General features: G+C 38.7%; 1 protein-coding gene across 2 annotated transcripts; it reads right to left on the bottom strand.

The window, feature by feature from the left end:
* Positions 1–2,993: 2,993 nt before the first annotated feature.
* On the bottom strand, positions 2,994–7,137 carry LOC133734230 (RHOMBOID-like protein 1). 2 transcript variants are annotated; one of them, XM_062161867.1, is made up of 6 exons: positions 6,357–7,129; positions 5,306–5,472; positions 4,503–4,666; positions 4,158–4,417; positions 3,690–3,816; positions 2,994–3,254 (listed from the first exon to the last, which is right to left on the bottom strand). In XM_062161867.1, exons 1-6 carry the CDS (start codon positions 6,674–6,676, stop codon positions 3,132–3,134), a joined length of 1,161 nt encoding a protein of 386 aa, XP_062017851.1. In that variant the 5' UTR covers positions 6,677–7,129; the 3' UTR covers positions 2,994–3,131. The 2 variants fall into 2 exon arrangements, with proteins under 2 accessions (XP_062017851.1, XP_062017852.1); XM_062161868.1 differs by lacking the exons at positions 2,994–3,254; positions 3,690–3,816 and having other exon boundaries at positions 4,158–4,371; positions 6,357–7,137.
* Positions 7,138–16,501: the final 9,364 nt, after the last annotated feature.

The following is a 16,501-nucleotide window of genomic DNA, read 5'->3' as shown; positions in this document are numbered from 1 at the left end:
TTAGCGCGTCGGGCGGGCCTGACCTGAGAATTTGACCTACTTGGGTTATTTGGGCTTTTTAAGGTCTTTAAAGTGCTAGTCGTACTTTAGATCATGATTCCACGGAATTGGTAATTATCTTGAGTGGGACTGGCGGAAGCGGCTTATAGATGAGGAACTGACTCTTATTTGTTTGCTGGGAAGTGGCTTTTCTGTTGGTACCGCAATTGCGCGCCTGGCTAATGGGGATGCTAGTCAATGATTTTGCCCTAGAAGACACGGAGTTGTTCTTTGTTTATGGGTCGGCTTCCAAAGCGGGCTCAAAATCGACTTGTAATGAGTTTACATTACTTAGATAGGAGCGTGGTAGTTACCCCGCCATTTTTCTGTCTTTAAGTGTATGTTTAGACTCTGGCTTATTGGCTGGTCATCTAATGCAATGAACCATTGTTTCAAAAAAAAAAAACAATGTACGACATGTGCGTCCGTTTATAATGTACAGTGATCTCATAAGAAGGAAAGATTGAAATATCTATGATGATCGAGAGACAGTATTTAATCTCTAGCTAGAAAATGGGATATCTTCATTAGAATATAAATAAAGGGGAGTGCAATTTACATTCTCCATTTTACAATTCACACTCATTCTTTTATTTTTTCGTAACTTAAATTTTTGTGTTTAGTAACTTAGTTTTGCCTTTTCATTAGAATTTGAATAAAAAATGAAAACAATGAGTGTTGATTGTAAAATGAATAGTGTGAATTTCACTCCTTTAAATAAAAGGGACTCCTTTAAATAAAAGGGAAGCAGGAAGAGATGGAAGATACAAATTAATGAATGGAGTGATTCATATGGAGCTACCCCAATAAAGATTTGAGGACGATCTCAATGTGGAACAACCCCTCAAATGGTACTATTTGGCTAGAAGTAGCAAGTGAAGAACCATTTTGAAGCAAAGCGACATGCATAATTGCATTCTATCAATACGGGGGTTTGGTGCAGTTCATTGAAGGAAGCAAAATCTAGCTTCATAGATTCATGAATTCATAATAATAGGCATCAGGCATGGGTACAGAATGATTGAAGGAGTCCTTATAGTCACCCTTTTGCCCTAGAAGGATGGATCTAGATCCCTTCCCATGGGGGCCGGATTAGAACTTGAGGGAGGTTATGTGGTGGTGGTGGTTGCGAATTTATAATTGAAGGATAAGGGATACCTTAAAAGGAATGGAATTAGGTATTTGAGAGCAAATTGCAATCTCTCAATTTATGATTTCCAAAAAGATATTTTTTGTGACGGAATACACAAAAAATTAAATTTACAACCCATTTAAAATAAAAATATTTCGGATCATTCCATGAATGATTTAACAAGAACAACTTGTCAGTTGGCCGTGCGCGTAGCTTAGCACCGATTATTTTCGAGTTAGATTGTCTAAAATTTGTCAAGGACACCAAGGCTGAGGTGGATAATACTTCAGTTTTTGAAAAAATTGTGTATGATATCGTTTATCTTCAATTATCTCTTCCAAGTTCATTTTTTGTTCATGTCTTTAGAGAGGCTAACTCGGCAACTCACATGCTTGCCAAGTTAGCACTCAATTCCGAAAAACCAAAATGGTTCGAATCATTCTATTTGACAAAGTTAGCATTACTTGTGGTTTCTCAACCAACTTTCAAATTTTAGAAATAACCCTAAAATCCGAACGATATCTTTTATACATTTAGGAGGCTAGCTTTCCTTCAATCTTGGGAAGCATGGCCCTGTCTATGTTCCCTTTCAAGTAAATTCGATTGAAAAGCAATGTAGACCAAACATGAAATCTATGATCATTTAAATTTTGATGCTCAAGTTCGCATGCATGGGATCATCAATATCATTGATATGGTTGGAAGTAGGGACCAAAATAATTCCCAGACGTACAACCTACTATGCATCAATCTAATTCTAATGCGTGCCTACCCGAATTGTTTGGACCTTTACGCAATCTATCTCCATGAATAAAGCCACAAGTTTCTCAACCAAGCAAATGGTGAATCATATCTATGAGACCAAGCAACGACCTTTTTATAATCTTTAGTTTCTTCTAAAACACCAACATTTGCAGGGGCAGCACCATCACTATGTCTGTCCAAAACCCCCAATTCATGGCCCCAATTTTTTCTTTACAAATTGCCAAAGTAGTCGGGTTCTTGCTCAAAGCTTGTTAAACAGACCAACTACCACACCAACCAACTTAACTGCCTCTTGTATTATATACTACACCCAGAAGGGGTCGAAATATTAAATTGAAGGATTCTGGCCAGCCTTCTAATTGATTAATGGTCTTTAATTTTGCTCGTTGATGATTTGATTAGAATTTTAGATTTATAGGGGAGTCACCTACCGCATGCATGAAATTTGCAGAAGACAAAATCGATCCATGGACAAAACCACACCATAGATTGGAGCTAAACTGTCAGTCTTTATTCACTTCGAAAATTCTGAAAGTATTAATGAACAAAATTGATTCTTCTCCTACTTTACCAAAGTGGCCGGGTTTCAATGAACACATATGTTAGTTGATGTCTTTAACAAAAGTAAATGAAATTAATGATGAGCTTCAGGGAAGTATTGCTAGGATGGTAGCTGGTTGATAGACTCGATAGAAATGGAAAGCATGCCTTTCATTAGAGATTTCAAAGTGAACTCGTGTTGACATATAATTTGGTGGTAAATTGACTGCATGAGCAAAAAAAAAAAAAAAAAAAAAAAAATTGAACTAGGACCCGTCTACTGTTCTGCAAAAATGACTATGCTAAGAAATTATAATTAGGTTATGGGCTTTGGACATGGCCCTAGAATAATGTAACTAACTACAACATTGGGCCATCCGGAAGCAAAAGATCCACAGGCTACAACAACCAACACCGTCCACAATAATTCCATTGCTAAATGGGCTGCATATTTCAGTAGGAGGACATGGCCCTCTGGGTAACTTAGAATTTGAGACTTTAAAGAGGAGAGAGGGAGTAAAAGAATGAAAAGAATATATTACCAATGAAAACCATTGCTTGGTGAATACACAGGATTATTCTCTATAGGTATAAGATTGAACCACATCAATTAGCATTAATTCTATCACTTCTTGCATCTGTATGTATATGTATGTCAACTGCAAAGCTCCGTACATAGCTGCTGAATCCGGGAAGGGCTGTTATCTGCCAATGAATACGTGCCGGTTCTCCCGTTGCTTGAGCAAGTCAAGTTCAGTTGATTTCCAAGCTGGTTTGTCTGCAAGATTGGTGAATACATGCATATATTGAACCATGTATCAGTACAAAATCAATTTACAGTAACCTAGAGTACATAAATACTCAGAAACTTATTTCGGGAAACAAACTTAAGGCTAGAAGCTTCAAAACCATATGGATGATGGAGCATAACAACAGGTGAGTTCAGGAGCTCAGAATGGCTAGATGGACCTTTAATATCTCATGACTTTAGTAGAAACAGACACAAGCAGTGAGAACTTTTTGAATCCATTTCTTAAATTTTGAAAACATTAGCTTAAAGTTTTGATAGAACTAAAACAGACTTCATCTGGTTTGATAATTGTCTCTTCAATTTATCATTCTGTTGGCACTTCACTTTAATAAGCGAGTATTTCTATTTGTCAAATATTATGGTGAAAGTTATATATCGGAAGAAAAGTGCAGCAGCAATTACCAAACACTCAATTTGGCGTGGCTGGCACTTCCATTTGGAGGTTGGGACACAGCTCAAATAATGACACCAGGAACAGTAGTCATTCAGATTGACTCCTCTTAGGAGATAAATCAGGGCAAGAGTATACCTGTCAAAATCAGAAGACTACTGTCAGAAAATTCTCATATCTACTGATGTTAGGCACCTAAGATGAGAATGAATTTCCATTTCCAATAAAGAAGATACTAAAAAACCTACTATTAGTTAGTACTATCATCATAGTATTAGACATAAGGAATCAGGCAGGTATCAAGGTTATCCATTAGTGACAGTCAAGACATAGATTATTATATCTGTAATCTGCATATAAAACCAAGTTCTCTGATTTGATTATAATTATGCACTCATTACATATGCTGTAAAATTGTCATGAAAGCAGTTATGGTATAGGAAGTCAAACAATTAATAACCAGGGATTCGGATGCTTACCCAGCAATCAGTAGTATCAGAGAGATAACCCACAATACATACTGATAGGTCTTGTGTTTAGATCTAACTGGAGTTGTAATACTTCCAGGGGGAGCATTCATTTGATTAACCCATTTATACTGGGGGCGGATCAGAAACACAAATCCAAGGAGAAATCCAGAAACAAATCCTCCAATATGAGCAAAGTTGTCCACATGTGGAAGAATTCCCACTGCTAAATTTATTACAATGATGAAAATGAGAGTAAGCAATGCCGCTAACTGCACATAAAAATCTGACATAGTAAGATAAGGGTAGTGCATATAGAAGAGGTGCAACATTTAACTTGTCAGTAACTTTATTTACCTTGTTTGCATATATTGTCCAGTTTGATATAAGCTCTGAAAGCATGCTTCCTAGTAAACCAAAAAGTGCACCAGAAGCGCCAACAGAAATACCATTTTTGATAAAAAGTGCTGAGAGCAAACTCCCACCAAAACCAGAGATGACATAAACCAACCCAATTCGGACTGTAGAAGAATAAATCAGAAGCAATTAGGTTTTCAAACCAAGTGATGACATAAACAGTTCTACATGTTACATACTTATCCATCATTTTCTATTACTTAACATGATTGCTTCATATAAACTGCATCATGGAACATTTCAAAGTATTGAGGCAATTTGTCTACAGGAAAGCTGAAGCTTTCCATGTTCCCTTACAAGTAAGGGAAAAAGATAAATAACAAGCCAGTGTTTGTTTCAGCCACTTTCGTTCAGTAGAATACTGTGTCTAAACTAAACTTTGAATAGCCTGAAAAGCCACAACCATAACAAGGTTTCTCCTGAACCACATCTTAGGTGTATCACTTCATTTCTTTCACACACCCCGCTGAATAAAGCTTCCTTTTATTTGATGGAAACCTATCAACATAGTTATGCAGGTTATTATGCAATCCGTGCCATATGACCACTGCTCTAGGATTGCAATTCAAAAACTTCATGCCCTACAAATCTAGAGCTGCAGATTATTCTCAAGCCAAGACATCAAAAATTGTTTGTATTTTTGCTTAATAATTTCTGTCTTCTGCTTTGTGTTTCACTACAAACTTATAATTTGACTACAAATGCATTACACCACATGTCAAGATGGAAAAACAGAGGCATACCAAACCCAAATTCTTGCTCAAGCCGAATTCCAATAAATACAAGACTCAGCATATTGGCCAGTACATGGAAAACTCCAGCATGTAGCCACATACAGGAGAGCAACCGCCATGCCTGGTGGTGTCCATGGATCATTTTCTGCACTTCTAGAGCACCCATCTTGTCTAATCTGAAGAATGAAGGCACATACGAAGAAGTCAGATATATACCCTTCTCTTCTGATTACAACTAAGATCTGCTAACTTTAGCCTTTTTAGACTTGCAATGAGGCATATTACAATGAGGACATCAAACAGCTCATGGTTAATCACTCATAAACTCTCGACAAGTGCCAGCCCCTTTTTAGTTTCAACTTCTTACAAAAGAGATTAAGAAACAAGTAGGAGCTGCTGACCTATATGTGCCATATCTATAGCTCTTAATGTCAAACAGAAGAGTGAGAAGACAAGTCCCCCTTAAAGTGCTAATTTTAGCTTGGGATGAGGCATATTCCAACGAGGACATTAAACAGCTTATCACGTTTCACTCACAAATCCTTGATGAAGGCAAGCCCCTTCTTAGTTCTTACCAGAACCATTAAAATTCAACAGTTTCATTTTATCCATAATTATCCTGTTTATGGCCTCACAGAGCAAGGAAAGGTCAACTAAAAAGAAAAAAAGTGAAACCACTTTGTCAAATTATAAATTAATGCTGGAAATTTGACTCTTAACATATCAAGCCAGGTAGACCATGAATCATAATCTCCAAAATTTTCACACAGTTAATGACCATTGCTATAAATTGATTCCACTCATATTTCCCATGAAACCCACCCAATCCTCCTCATCACAAAAGCTCATATGCACTAGTTTCATCAACAACTAAAACAACCCAATTATGAATTCTAATAACTCTCCCAGAAGCAACACACAAACCCAATTAAATCCCAGCACACACATTTCCATTTCAAACTACAAATACCAAATCATTCTAAAAAAAAAAAAAAATAACTGCAAATACCAATATAATAAGACAGAGAAACTTGAAAAAGAAAAAAGAGTGAAACTTTACGTGGATGAAGATGGCCCCAGAAGTGGGTTTTCTTTGAAGGGCTGAAACGAAAAGCGACCCAAAAACCGAGCAATGCATCTATCAGATTTCTTGGGGCAATTATTCACGAACATGGTGATCACAAACACCACAATGTTGATCACAACAAACCACGGCACCAGCCACGATTTCCACCTCTTGAACGGCCTGTAGTCGCTGAAGGTCCTCGACAGCGCCGGCGACCGTACCGGAGGTGGCCCCTCCGGGTGGACCACGTTGTCACCGCGCTGCGGAGTGACCACCTTTATCTCTATCTCCGGCGAAGATTGCCGTCTCGCCATTGCAATCTGTCTTCTTCTTCTTCTTTTTTTCACGTTCTGGTATGAAATCAGTGATCTTGATTCAGACCCGGAAAACCCATTTGGGCTGTGAAACCAAATCAGGGATCAAAATGTGGGATTCAGAGAGAAATGGGATTTGGATTTCTTGGCGTTTTGGGGGGGTTGTGTGAGTTTAAAGTTTCTTGATTTCTTGAATGAATGTGAATAAAAATGATTGGCTTTATGGGTGGTGGGAGGAGTTGGTCTAGTCTCACAAGTCACAGCTCCCTTTCTCTCTTTTTTCACAACAAACGATTAGCTTTGGATTTAAGATTTTCCCGGATTTGGATTCATGTTTACGAGTGGAAATTGGTTTGGTGAAAAAATTGCAGAGTGGTGGGATTTGCGATAAAACACAGACGTGTGTGTGTGTGTGTGTAGAGAGAGTTTGTTATTGTGACGTTTTGATTTGCAGTAGCTGGAGCCTGGAAGGAAGGTTCTTCCTATACACCGCCAGCATTGTAGTTATGCCAATTGTCATTTCGTAAGCTACCAAATTTACTGTTTCCATTTTGGTGTTTATGTACGGAAATATTTGTCACGGAATTGGCGGTCAATTATTACACGGTATCTTTGTTTTTGATATTTTACATAATAAGCTCCTTTTTATGTATTACAAGACGATTCTCGAGTTTTGTTCATGTTTTAAGCGAAAGCTACGTAGCCCAGCAATTTCACTTTTGACACTACTTGTAGATGTGAGAAGTTACTATTTAGACTTCATGATTCCTTGGATCATTTTTCGCCGACTATTGCTCGTAAGTTCCAGTCATGTGGCTATCAAATGTGTTTACGGTTTGCACACGGTAATTGGTTATTGGATGCAATAGTGTCGTAGTTGCTTACAACAGTATTGAATACCAAAATAGTGTGGTATTTGATGTATTTTTGTTGAATACAATTCAACCAATCATCAAATTATGAGAATATAGACTTATTGATAAAAACCTAAAACTGAATTTGCGAGGAAAAAACTTATACTTTGAATTCTGAAATTTTTTTTTTTTTTATTTCTTTGTAAAGCCTTTTGGTATAACTTCTAGTTTTTGCACCCTAATATGAATTATGTTGGATTAATTATTATTTGAGTTATCTATTTTATGACAATGTTGGTACATGGTGTTTGCAAAGTTGTGAGTATCTCCAACAATAAAAGTTATTTTTCTTAGTCAAATTGTCTAAAAGTTAAATATAGTTTGCCAATTTTGACTTTGTTAGCTATTTGTAAGTTAAATTTTTTTTAAAAAAAATGTTGAAACTAGAAAAATGAGTTGTGGGAGTGCTAGGGCCTGTTCGGTAATGTTTTTAAAAATTATTTTTTTAAAAAAAATTATAAAACAAAAATGAGAAAACGAGATTTTATTTTTAAATTTGAAAATGTGTTTGATAGTTTAGTGCGAAAAAGATATTCTCCATATTTTCTAACTGGGAGAAAGAATAAGTGAAAATGTCAAATTGTTGTTTTCATTTTTTTTAAGTAAAAGTTGAAAAAAAAAATTAATTTTAATTTTCCATATTTTGAGAAATAGATTACTGTACCCATTTTCACCATAGGGAAAAAAATACAAACAGTACCCAACCTATGGCCGACTCCGAATTTCTGTACCCAAATTTTCAAAACTATCACTTTGGCCGACCCCGACCCAACTTTAGTACCTAGAACACTGTTGGCCGTTACGGAGTTAGCCACCCAGCAAACTTTGAAGGGTATTATGGTCCCTTCACTGTTCGTCTTCTTCTTCCTCACACTCTTAGTTTGTGTGGCCGGAGGGTTTTGATGAGGTCGCCGGTTTCGAAGTACAAGAGATGGAGGGTTTTGTCGTCGGAGACGGAGACCATGAACTGGGAGTCGGCAGAGAAGGCAAGGTTAGAGATGCACTGGTCGTGGCCCTCGAAGGTCTTGTCCAAATCTGCTCTTGTTCAATCTGCCTATAGTTCCTTCCTTCCCTGATTTTTCAAAATCCTCCACACACACACACACACACACACTCTCTCTCTCTCTCTCGCTTTCAATTCAGCCATAAACTCAAAGCTTTCATCTCCTCCACCGCCGACCCTCCAGAAAACCCATTGCATACCCAGAACACCGGACATGCAGGACGCCATCGATATTACCATCACCATTGACGGCAATAGAGATGCAGCACACCAAGCAATCCAAACAATTCACAATCGGGACTGATCTCATGTACAAAGTCAGACCATGAAATCAAAACCCCGTCGCCGTCTGCAGTTCAAAACCGTCCCCGAAGCCATCGCATCTTCCAGAAAAACTGACGGTCCCGATTGTGCCACATCTTCCAGAAAAAAAAAAAAGTCGTCTGCAGTTCAAAACCAAAACCAAAACCCGGTCGCCGTCGCATCCCACCACCAATCAAGGCCCTAACTCCGATCAACCTGGGAAACATCAAACAACATCAATCCAAATCTGGATCAATTACCCGACCTCCGCCACAGCCAATTCAGACCAAGATCACAACAAATACGAAAAGACAAATCTGGATTGTCAAATCCCCGACTGGTGAGGGATCTGAGAATCAAATCAAATGGCGTCGTAGGGCCACGGAGGTCCGATTGGCCAGACCTGGGAAGCAGGTCCATCTCTCTGAGTCCGAGATCAAACAGCTATGCGTTGCTTCTCGGAAATTTTTTCTCCAGCAGCTCAATTTGCTCGAGCTTGAAGAAGAGAGAGAGGAAGAAGAAGAGATTGCCGTGGAAATTAAAAAAAAATTAGAGTTGAAATTACTTATATACCCTTCAAAGTTTGCTAGATGACTAACTCTGTAACGGCCAACAGTGTTCTATGTACTAAAGTTGGGTCGAGGTCCGAACTTCAGTTACCAAAGTGATAGTTTTGAAAATTTGGGTACAGAAATTCGGAGTCGGTCATAAGTTGGATACTGTTTGTATTTTTTTGCCCTTTCACCATATGTATTTTTATTTTCTAAAATGAAAATACAAGCTAAATATATAGCTAGAGAATTGAGCAAAATTTAAATTTAACTTTTATTAATTCTATTGGAGTGGTAAATTATGTTAAAATTAATTAAGTTTTTAACTTTATGTTAATATAACTAATTTTTTAGAGATGTTCACTTCAAATAATTTTCAAATTATTAACGAGACGTGAAACGTGACATGATGGAAGATAGGAACTTCAGTACATCGATCTTTCTTTATTTGATGGCAAAGAACGTGATGATATGAAGTAGTTTATATGTGGTTGAATACCGTCGGCCTTGATGCCAATGGCCAACCAAATATTTTGCCAAAGTAATCGATCACTTCATTTAAATGACGTGACGCTCTCTCTTTCAAGATGATTCATAACTTCACGAATGAGGAATCCCAGAAGGCACCTATTAAACATTTTTCTTTGTTTCATTATTGAATGAACAGCAACTGATTGAATTATCTTCAAAATAAAGTCGCAATTTCATGAGAACTGTAATTAATCTCTATTTCTAATAATGTACAGTAATCATATGATGTTTAATTCAAATATCATTACGTATTAAAATACGAGATTACTATGATATAGCTTCTGACTTCTTGATTAATTGGATTAACATTTATATATATTTTTTTAACCAAACATATGGAATTCATCAAGGTGATGATTATAATAAAGGTGCATGGATCCTAATTGTCCAAAACCTTAGCATCACGCAATTACTTGGCAAAATTCCATGAGGTAGCTCGCTGGCCAATTAATATAAATTTGCAAGCATTCGACACTTGTTAAAAGTTGTCAAATGGGTCTCTATCCTGTATGCCTAATCATAGCTAGTTTAGGAACAAATAAAGCAATAGACAAAGCAATTGGAGAGTCCGCCATCAGTTCATTCATCCTCTCCAATTCCAACTTTTTCCCTGCAGATGAAGAAATAGTCCTTCGCAGATATATATGTAGTCCTTCAAATCCCTGCAGGCTTAAGATAGAAAATTAACGGAAAGGACTTTTATATTTAATTTAGGTTAAAACCAGATTCCTTAACTCTATATATATGGTACGTACGTAGAAGTGTATAGTACTAGGATTTATATTGACGTTGCATGGCCGTCTCAATTTCTCTATATAGCCTAGCTAAGCTTCAGTTTTTAATAGTTTAAGCATGTTATTCGCAGACAACGACTTACTCGATCTGCCGATTCTCATGCATGCAGTTTAAATCCCTATTTTTGGGGTGAATTGGTGAAATTGTCAAATCATTCCTTGACTAAAGCAACGACTTGCGTTTTGTTTATGTACATCATGATCTCTAGGAACGTACTAAGAACTAAATACTAAAGTAAAATTAATCGGAGATGGTTTAGAAGAAAAAAAGAAACCAAAGATATAGATTTTTATCAAAGACTTGTATCATTTGATCATGTAATTAAATGTGGATTCCTAGGAGTATGTAAGGTTGTATGGCTAAGAGCATCTTTAGCAGACTCTCTATTTTGACTCATTAATTATTTTAGAGAGCATGTTTAGCTTTTTATCTATTTTAGCAGCTGCACCAGACTCTTAAGTGACTCTCTATTATAACCCACTAACGAAAGTATCGTAAAGAAAACTAAAGCAAACTACGACCGGACAAAAGATGGAGGAGTCGGAATTTGTTTAGAAGAGGCATTTCTAGTAACTAGTACGTACATATATACCCAACCATAAGATAAAGATAGATCAGCTAAATAGATTCAAGTACTCTTTGAGGCTGCTGTGACAAAATAATGGTATCAGAATTGAATCAATTGATATATGGCCGGAAGTGTCTCAACGAGAACTTTCGATCTTTAAATGAGATCAATTAGTGACATCTGCAGCCAGCATCAAACACTAACAATTACCTGGTGCATAACTGCATATACAATCCCATATTGCAGTGGGTGACATATTATCTTATTATGCGACAATCAATCACTAATTCAATAATTTGTCTTCAGGATTGGGTGGAGGGGTATACAGTTTTTTTTTTTTTTTGGCTGAATAGAGAGATAAGAGAGGCAATGAATTCCTCCTAAACTCCTCAAAATTTATTTAAAGAAGTTAAAAGAGATACAAAGAGAGGGGGACTAAGCCAAAATATCTCTAGTAAAAATATCAAACACACAAGAAACAAACTAGCGAATGCGATACTGTGGAAGACCTAAACGGTCACTATTACATGATTTTTTTTTTTTTTTTTTTTGAGGAGAAGACGTCAAAGTATATATTGAAGAAGTCAATCAGTTTGTACACAAAGTGGCTAAGAAGCCACTGATTTCTGTGGAGACAAACCCATTCCAATACAGATCAAAATCAGAACCTAATGCAAATCTAGCCATCATGTTGGCAACCTTATTTACAGTCCGACTAATATAGCTGAAATAAGAGCCATGAAGGCTCCCCAGCATAGTGAAAATATCTTCATAAACTCTACCCAACAAAGAAGTATTCACACCTTGTGAGTTAATGGTAGTCACAACGTGCTGACAATCAGACTCAAAGGCAACTGGAGCAAGACCAAATCTATCCACCAAGTTGCATGCAGCTCGGCAAGCCAAAACTTCAACAGTTGGCAGATTTGACACCCAACGCACCTTAGAGCAAACACCGCCTGCTATTGAGCCAGAACTATCTTTAAGCACAACCCCAATACCACCAGAATGGCTTGAAGCATCATATATCCCAACACAATTAGCCTTAAGCCAACCCGGGGAAGATGGAGTCCACTGTGAATTCCCTCTCCCCACAACCCGGCGTGAAGAAGCTTGAACTGACCTATGAAGATGATAAAAAGAAGTAACTTGAAAAGCTAGCTGATCAAGGGATGCAAACCTACCATTCCAAAGCCTCTAATTTCTCTCCTTCCACACAAACCAGACCAATATCAAGAATAAGGAAGCATCCGTTTTAGTTAGATTCCCCAAACACAAAGCCAACCAATCACTTACAGAACCATGCACCATATGCAACGACTGCACTATACCCAATGAAGGAAAATAATTCAACAAGTCCTTCACAAAAGGACATTCACAGCTGACATGCATAATTGTCTCCTCCGCAGCATTACAAAAGAAACAACCATCCAAAATAGGTACTCGACGAGAACAGAGCTGTGAATTAGTGGGCAAAATGGAAGAACAAACTTTCCAAATTAAAGTGAACCTTAATCTTCCCAGGAACATTTGCGAACCAAATAGACTTCCAAAACTCCGAAGTCCCCCCACCTTCAGAAGAAGAAGAACCCCCATGTAGTAAATCAAAAGCTAACAAATATGCGTTCTTCGTAGTAAAATTACCTTTAGCGTCATAATGCCAAACTAATCTGTCAGGTACATCCCGTCGGCTCAAAGGAATGGCCAAGATTAACTCGGCATCACACTGATCAAACCACTCTAGCACCAAGTCGACATTCCAAGAGAGTCCGGAAAGCATATAATCCTTTACCCAAAGAGGCCCCCCATCCATACGAATAACAGGCCTGAAAGTAACAGGTCTAGGAATCCACGGATCATCCCAAGCATGAATAGACGCTCCATTCCCCACCTGCCACCTTATACCGCTTCGAAGTAGTGGAAGTGAAGAGTAAATGTCGCGCCAACATGCAGAAGGAGATGAAGAACACTACTCCAGATATCACCCTGCGAAAAGTATTTGGCACCATACAATCTAGCTACCAACGAAGTGGGATTGCTTAATAAGCGCCATCCCTGTTTAGCTAAGAGAGCAATATTGTGTGCATGTAGATCTCTGAACCCCATCCCACCTGCGTCCTTAGGTTGGCAAAGTTTAGCCCAAGAAAGCCAATGGATCTTCCTATTCTCAGCCTTACTACCCCACCAGAAACGAGCACATAACTGATTAAGTGAATCACAAAAATGTTGTGGAAGCATAAAGCAATTCATAGTGTAAGTAGGCAGCGATTGAGCAACAACCCTAATAAGAAGGTCCTTACCTGCACCACTGAGTAATTTACCCTGCCAACCAACCAACTTCTTACTAAATCTTTCCTTGATAAAAGCAAAAGGCTCAGTTTTATTCCTACCCAAATAAGTTGGAAGACCCAAATACTCCTCATGCTTAGGCACAATCTTGACACCCAAGGAATCAGACAACTGACTCTGTAGAGCTCCACAAACTTTCTTACTGAACACCACACTGCTCTTAGTATAGTTAACCTTCTGCCCCGAGGCTAACTCATAAGTAGAGAGAACAGACTGGATTTGTGTGAACTCTTCCTGAGTAGCTCTGCCGAAAAGCAGACTATCATCAGCAAAAAGTAAATGGTGAATAGTCGGCGCCTTTGGGCATATCTGAATACCCTGTAACAAACCCAGAGCCGCTTTACGCTCCAACAGCATGGAAAAGACCTCAGCACATAGCAAGAACAGATAAGGGGACAATGGATCTCCTTGCCTCAACCTTCTAGAAGGAGACAAGTAACCACAAGGTTGTCCATTAATCAGAAAAGAATAACGAACAGTTGTCACACACTGCATAATAATCTGAACCCAACTCGTAGCAAAGCCAAGTCGTAACAGTACTGCTTCTAAAAAACACCATTCCATACGGTCGTAAGCCTTACTCATGTCCAACTTCAGTGACATTATCCCTTCAGTACTAGACTTCCAGTTGTGAATATGATGAGAAATTTCATTTGCAATAAGTGTATTATCGGTGATCAACCTCCCAGGAATAAAAGCACTCTGTGCTGGTAAGATCAATATATCAAGAATCTTCTTTAACCAGTTAGCCACAACCTTAGAACATATCTTATAAATCACATTACAAAGAGCAATGGGGCGTAAATCAGACATGTGTTCAGGATTTGGTACCTTTGGAATCAAGCATATATGTGTATAATTGAGGGACCCAAGCAACCTCCCTGAGTGTAGGAAACCCCGTACTGCAGCCACAACATCAGGCCCAACCACCTCCCAATACTGCTGGAAGAACAGCGGAGGCATCCCATCCGGACCAGGTGCCTTAGTGGGATACATTTGGAATAGAGCGGTCTTGATCTCCTCCTCCGAGTAAGGTGCACATAAATCATCATTCATCTCCCTAGACACCTTAGGCTGTAGCAAATTAACAACCTTATGCATCTGAGAACGATCAAAGTCATCGGACTTAAACATAGCTGAAAAATATCCCATAACCACCTCTTCCATTCCTACCTCCGTGGACTGCCAGTTCCCGTCATTATCAAATAAGCCCAATAACCTGTTCTTAGCTCTACGATTCGATGCTTTACGGTGAAAGTACTTTGTATTATGATCGCCTTCAGTCAACCATGTAACCTTGGACCTTTGTTTCCAAAAGTTATGCTCAGCAATTAAAAGATTATCCAGTTTAGAAGACAACTCCATTTGTTCCTGCTGCACTTGGTCAGAGTGAGAACCAGAAAGCAAGTGTTGGAGCCTACTACGTATCATTTCCATCTCCCTCCACCTATTACCAAAGGTGGCTCGCTGCCAATGATTCAAAGCAAAGCGAGTATGCATAATATTTTGCTGCACTTGGAACATATCAGTACCACCAACTTGGGTTGCCCAACCTTGTTCAACAATTTGATGGCAGTCCGTATGCTGGACCCAAAATGACTCAAACCGAAATCTCTATGTCGGCACTCGCAGTGGCAGAGCACCCCCACAACTCAGGAGAATTGGGAGATGATCCCCATGAATAGGGGCCAAGTGGGAAACCCTAGCCGCTGGAAACAGGTCCACCCATGATGCCGACGCTGCTGCCCTATCCAACCGACATTTCACACCGCCTCCTTGCCAAGTAAACGGAGAATTCAGAGAACCCCAGATCATGCAAATCACAGTGCGCTAAAGCATCGCGCATTAACTGCATTTGTGCTTCGCGCCGTGGTGCACCGCCGTCCTTCTCTGCAATATGCAATATCTCATTGTAGTCACCGATCACCACCCACGGCAAAGAAGATGAGGCGCTCAGCTCTCGAAGCAAGGCCCAGGTACGAAACCTTTCTGATGTGGTCGGGTGTCCATAAAACCCGGTCAGCCGCCATTGCTGCCCCGACCTGTCAGTCACCTTAATCTCAATATCAACATGGTGGCTTGATTTCGACTGGAAGCAAACGTCCAGACCATCGCGCCAGAAGAGCGCCAGGCCGCCGGACTGCCCCTCGCTGAAGACGGCCTCACAATTCAGATAACCCACCTTCAACCAAAGATTTGTCATGTAGTCAACATCAGAAACCTTAGTCTCACTAAGGAAGATAAAATCCGGCTTATGTTTCTGGATAAGAACACACAAAGCCTGCACAGAAGCATCATTACCGATTCCTCTGCAATTCCACGCCATGATCTCCATTGAAATCGACGAATAGTGCTGAAAAACCCGAAACCCTAGCCCAAGCCCTAGCTCCGTGTTTTCAGGTAGTGTTTAATAATAATAGCTAGACAAAACCTCTTTCGCTGCTGTCACTATTATATGATGATAGTATGAAGAACGTGAAATTTTTTTTGTCACCTACTTCAATTTCCTTATACATGCATATGTTTTTATATTATTTTATTTACTATATATGCAATCATTTTAGTTGATTTTTTTTATAATTTTTATTTTTTTATTCTAAAGGATAAGATGAGCATTTCAAAATTCCGTGAAGACTTTAGTTAAGCCAAATTCATAAAAGAATCAACGAAAAAGGGAATTTTAACCATTCTTCTCTCCTTTTCATTTCTAGTGGTTTTCCTTCTTTCTTTCCTTATAATCTGCATAGAAATAGGCAAAACTAAGCAAATAGTGACGGAAAAATTTCAACAAACAGGGAGAGAGGGAGAGAG

This window comes from Rosa rugosa, chromosome 2 (genome assembly GCF_958449725.1).
Source record: "Rosa rugosa chromosome 2, drRosRugo1.1, whole genome shotgun sequence".
NCBI classification, from domain to species: domain Eukaryota; kingdom Viridiplantae; phylum Streptophyta; class Magnoliopsida; order Rosales; family Rosaceae; genus Rosa; species Rosa rugosa.
The sequence above is the reverse complement of the archived record's forward strand: the minus strand, read 5'-3'. Positions and strand labels throughout refer to the sequence as shown.

Excerpts from the sequence above, each read along its gene's own strand:
- LOC133734230 (XM_062161867.1), bottom strand. The coding sequence starts at position 6,676 with ATGGCGAGACGGCAATCTTCGCCGGAGATAGAGATAAAGGTGGTCACT. Across the intron at positions 5,473-6,356 it reads CTGGGGCCATCTTCATCCAC|ATTAGACAAGATGGGTGCTC; the intron begins GTAAAGTTTCAC and ends TTCATTCTTCAG. Across the intron at positions 3,817-4,157 it reads CTGATACTACTGATTGCTGG|GTATACTCTTGCCCTGATTT; the intron begins GTAAGCATCCGA and ends TGATTTTGACAG.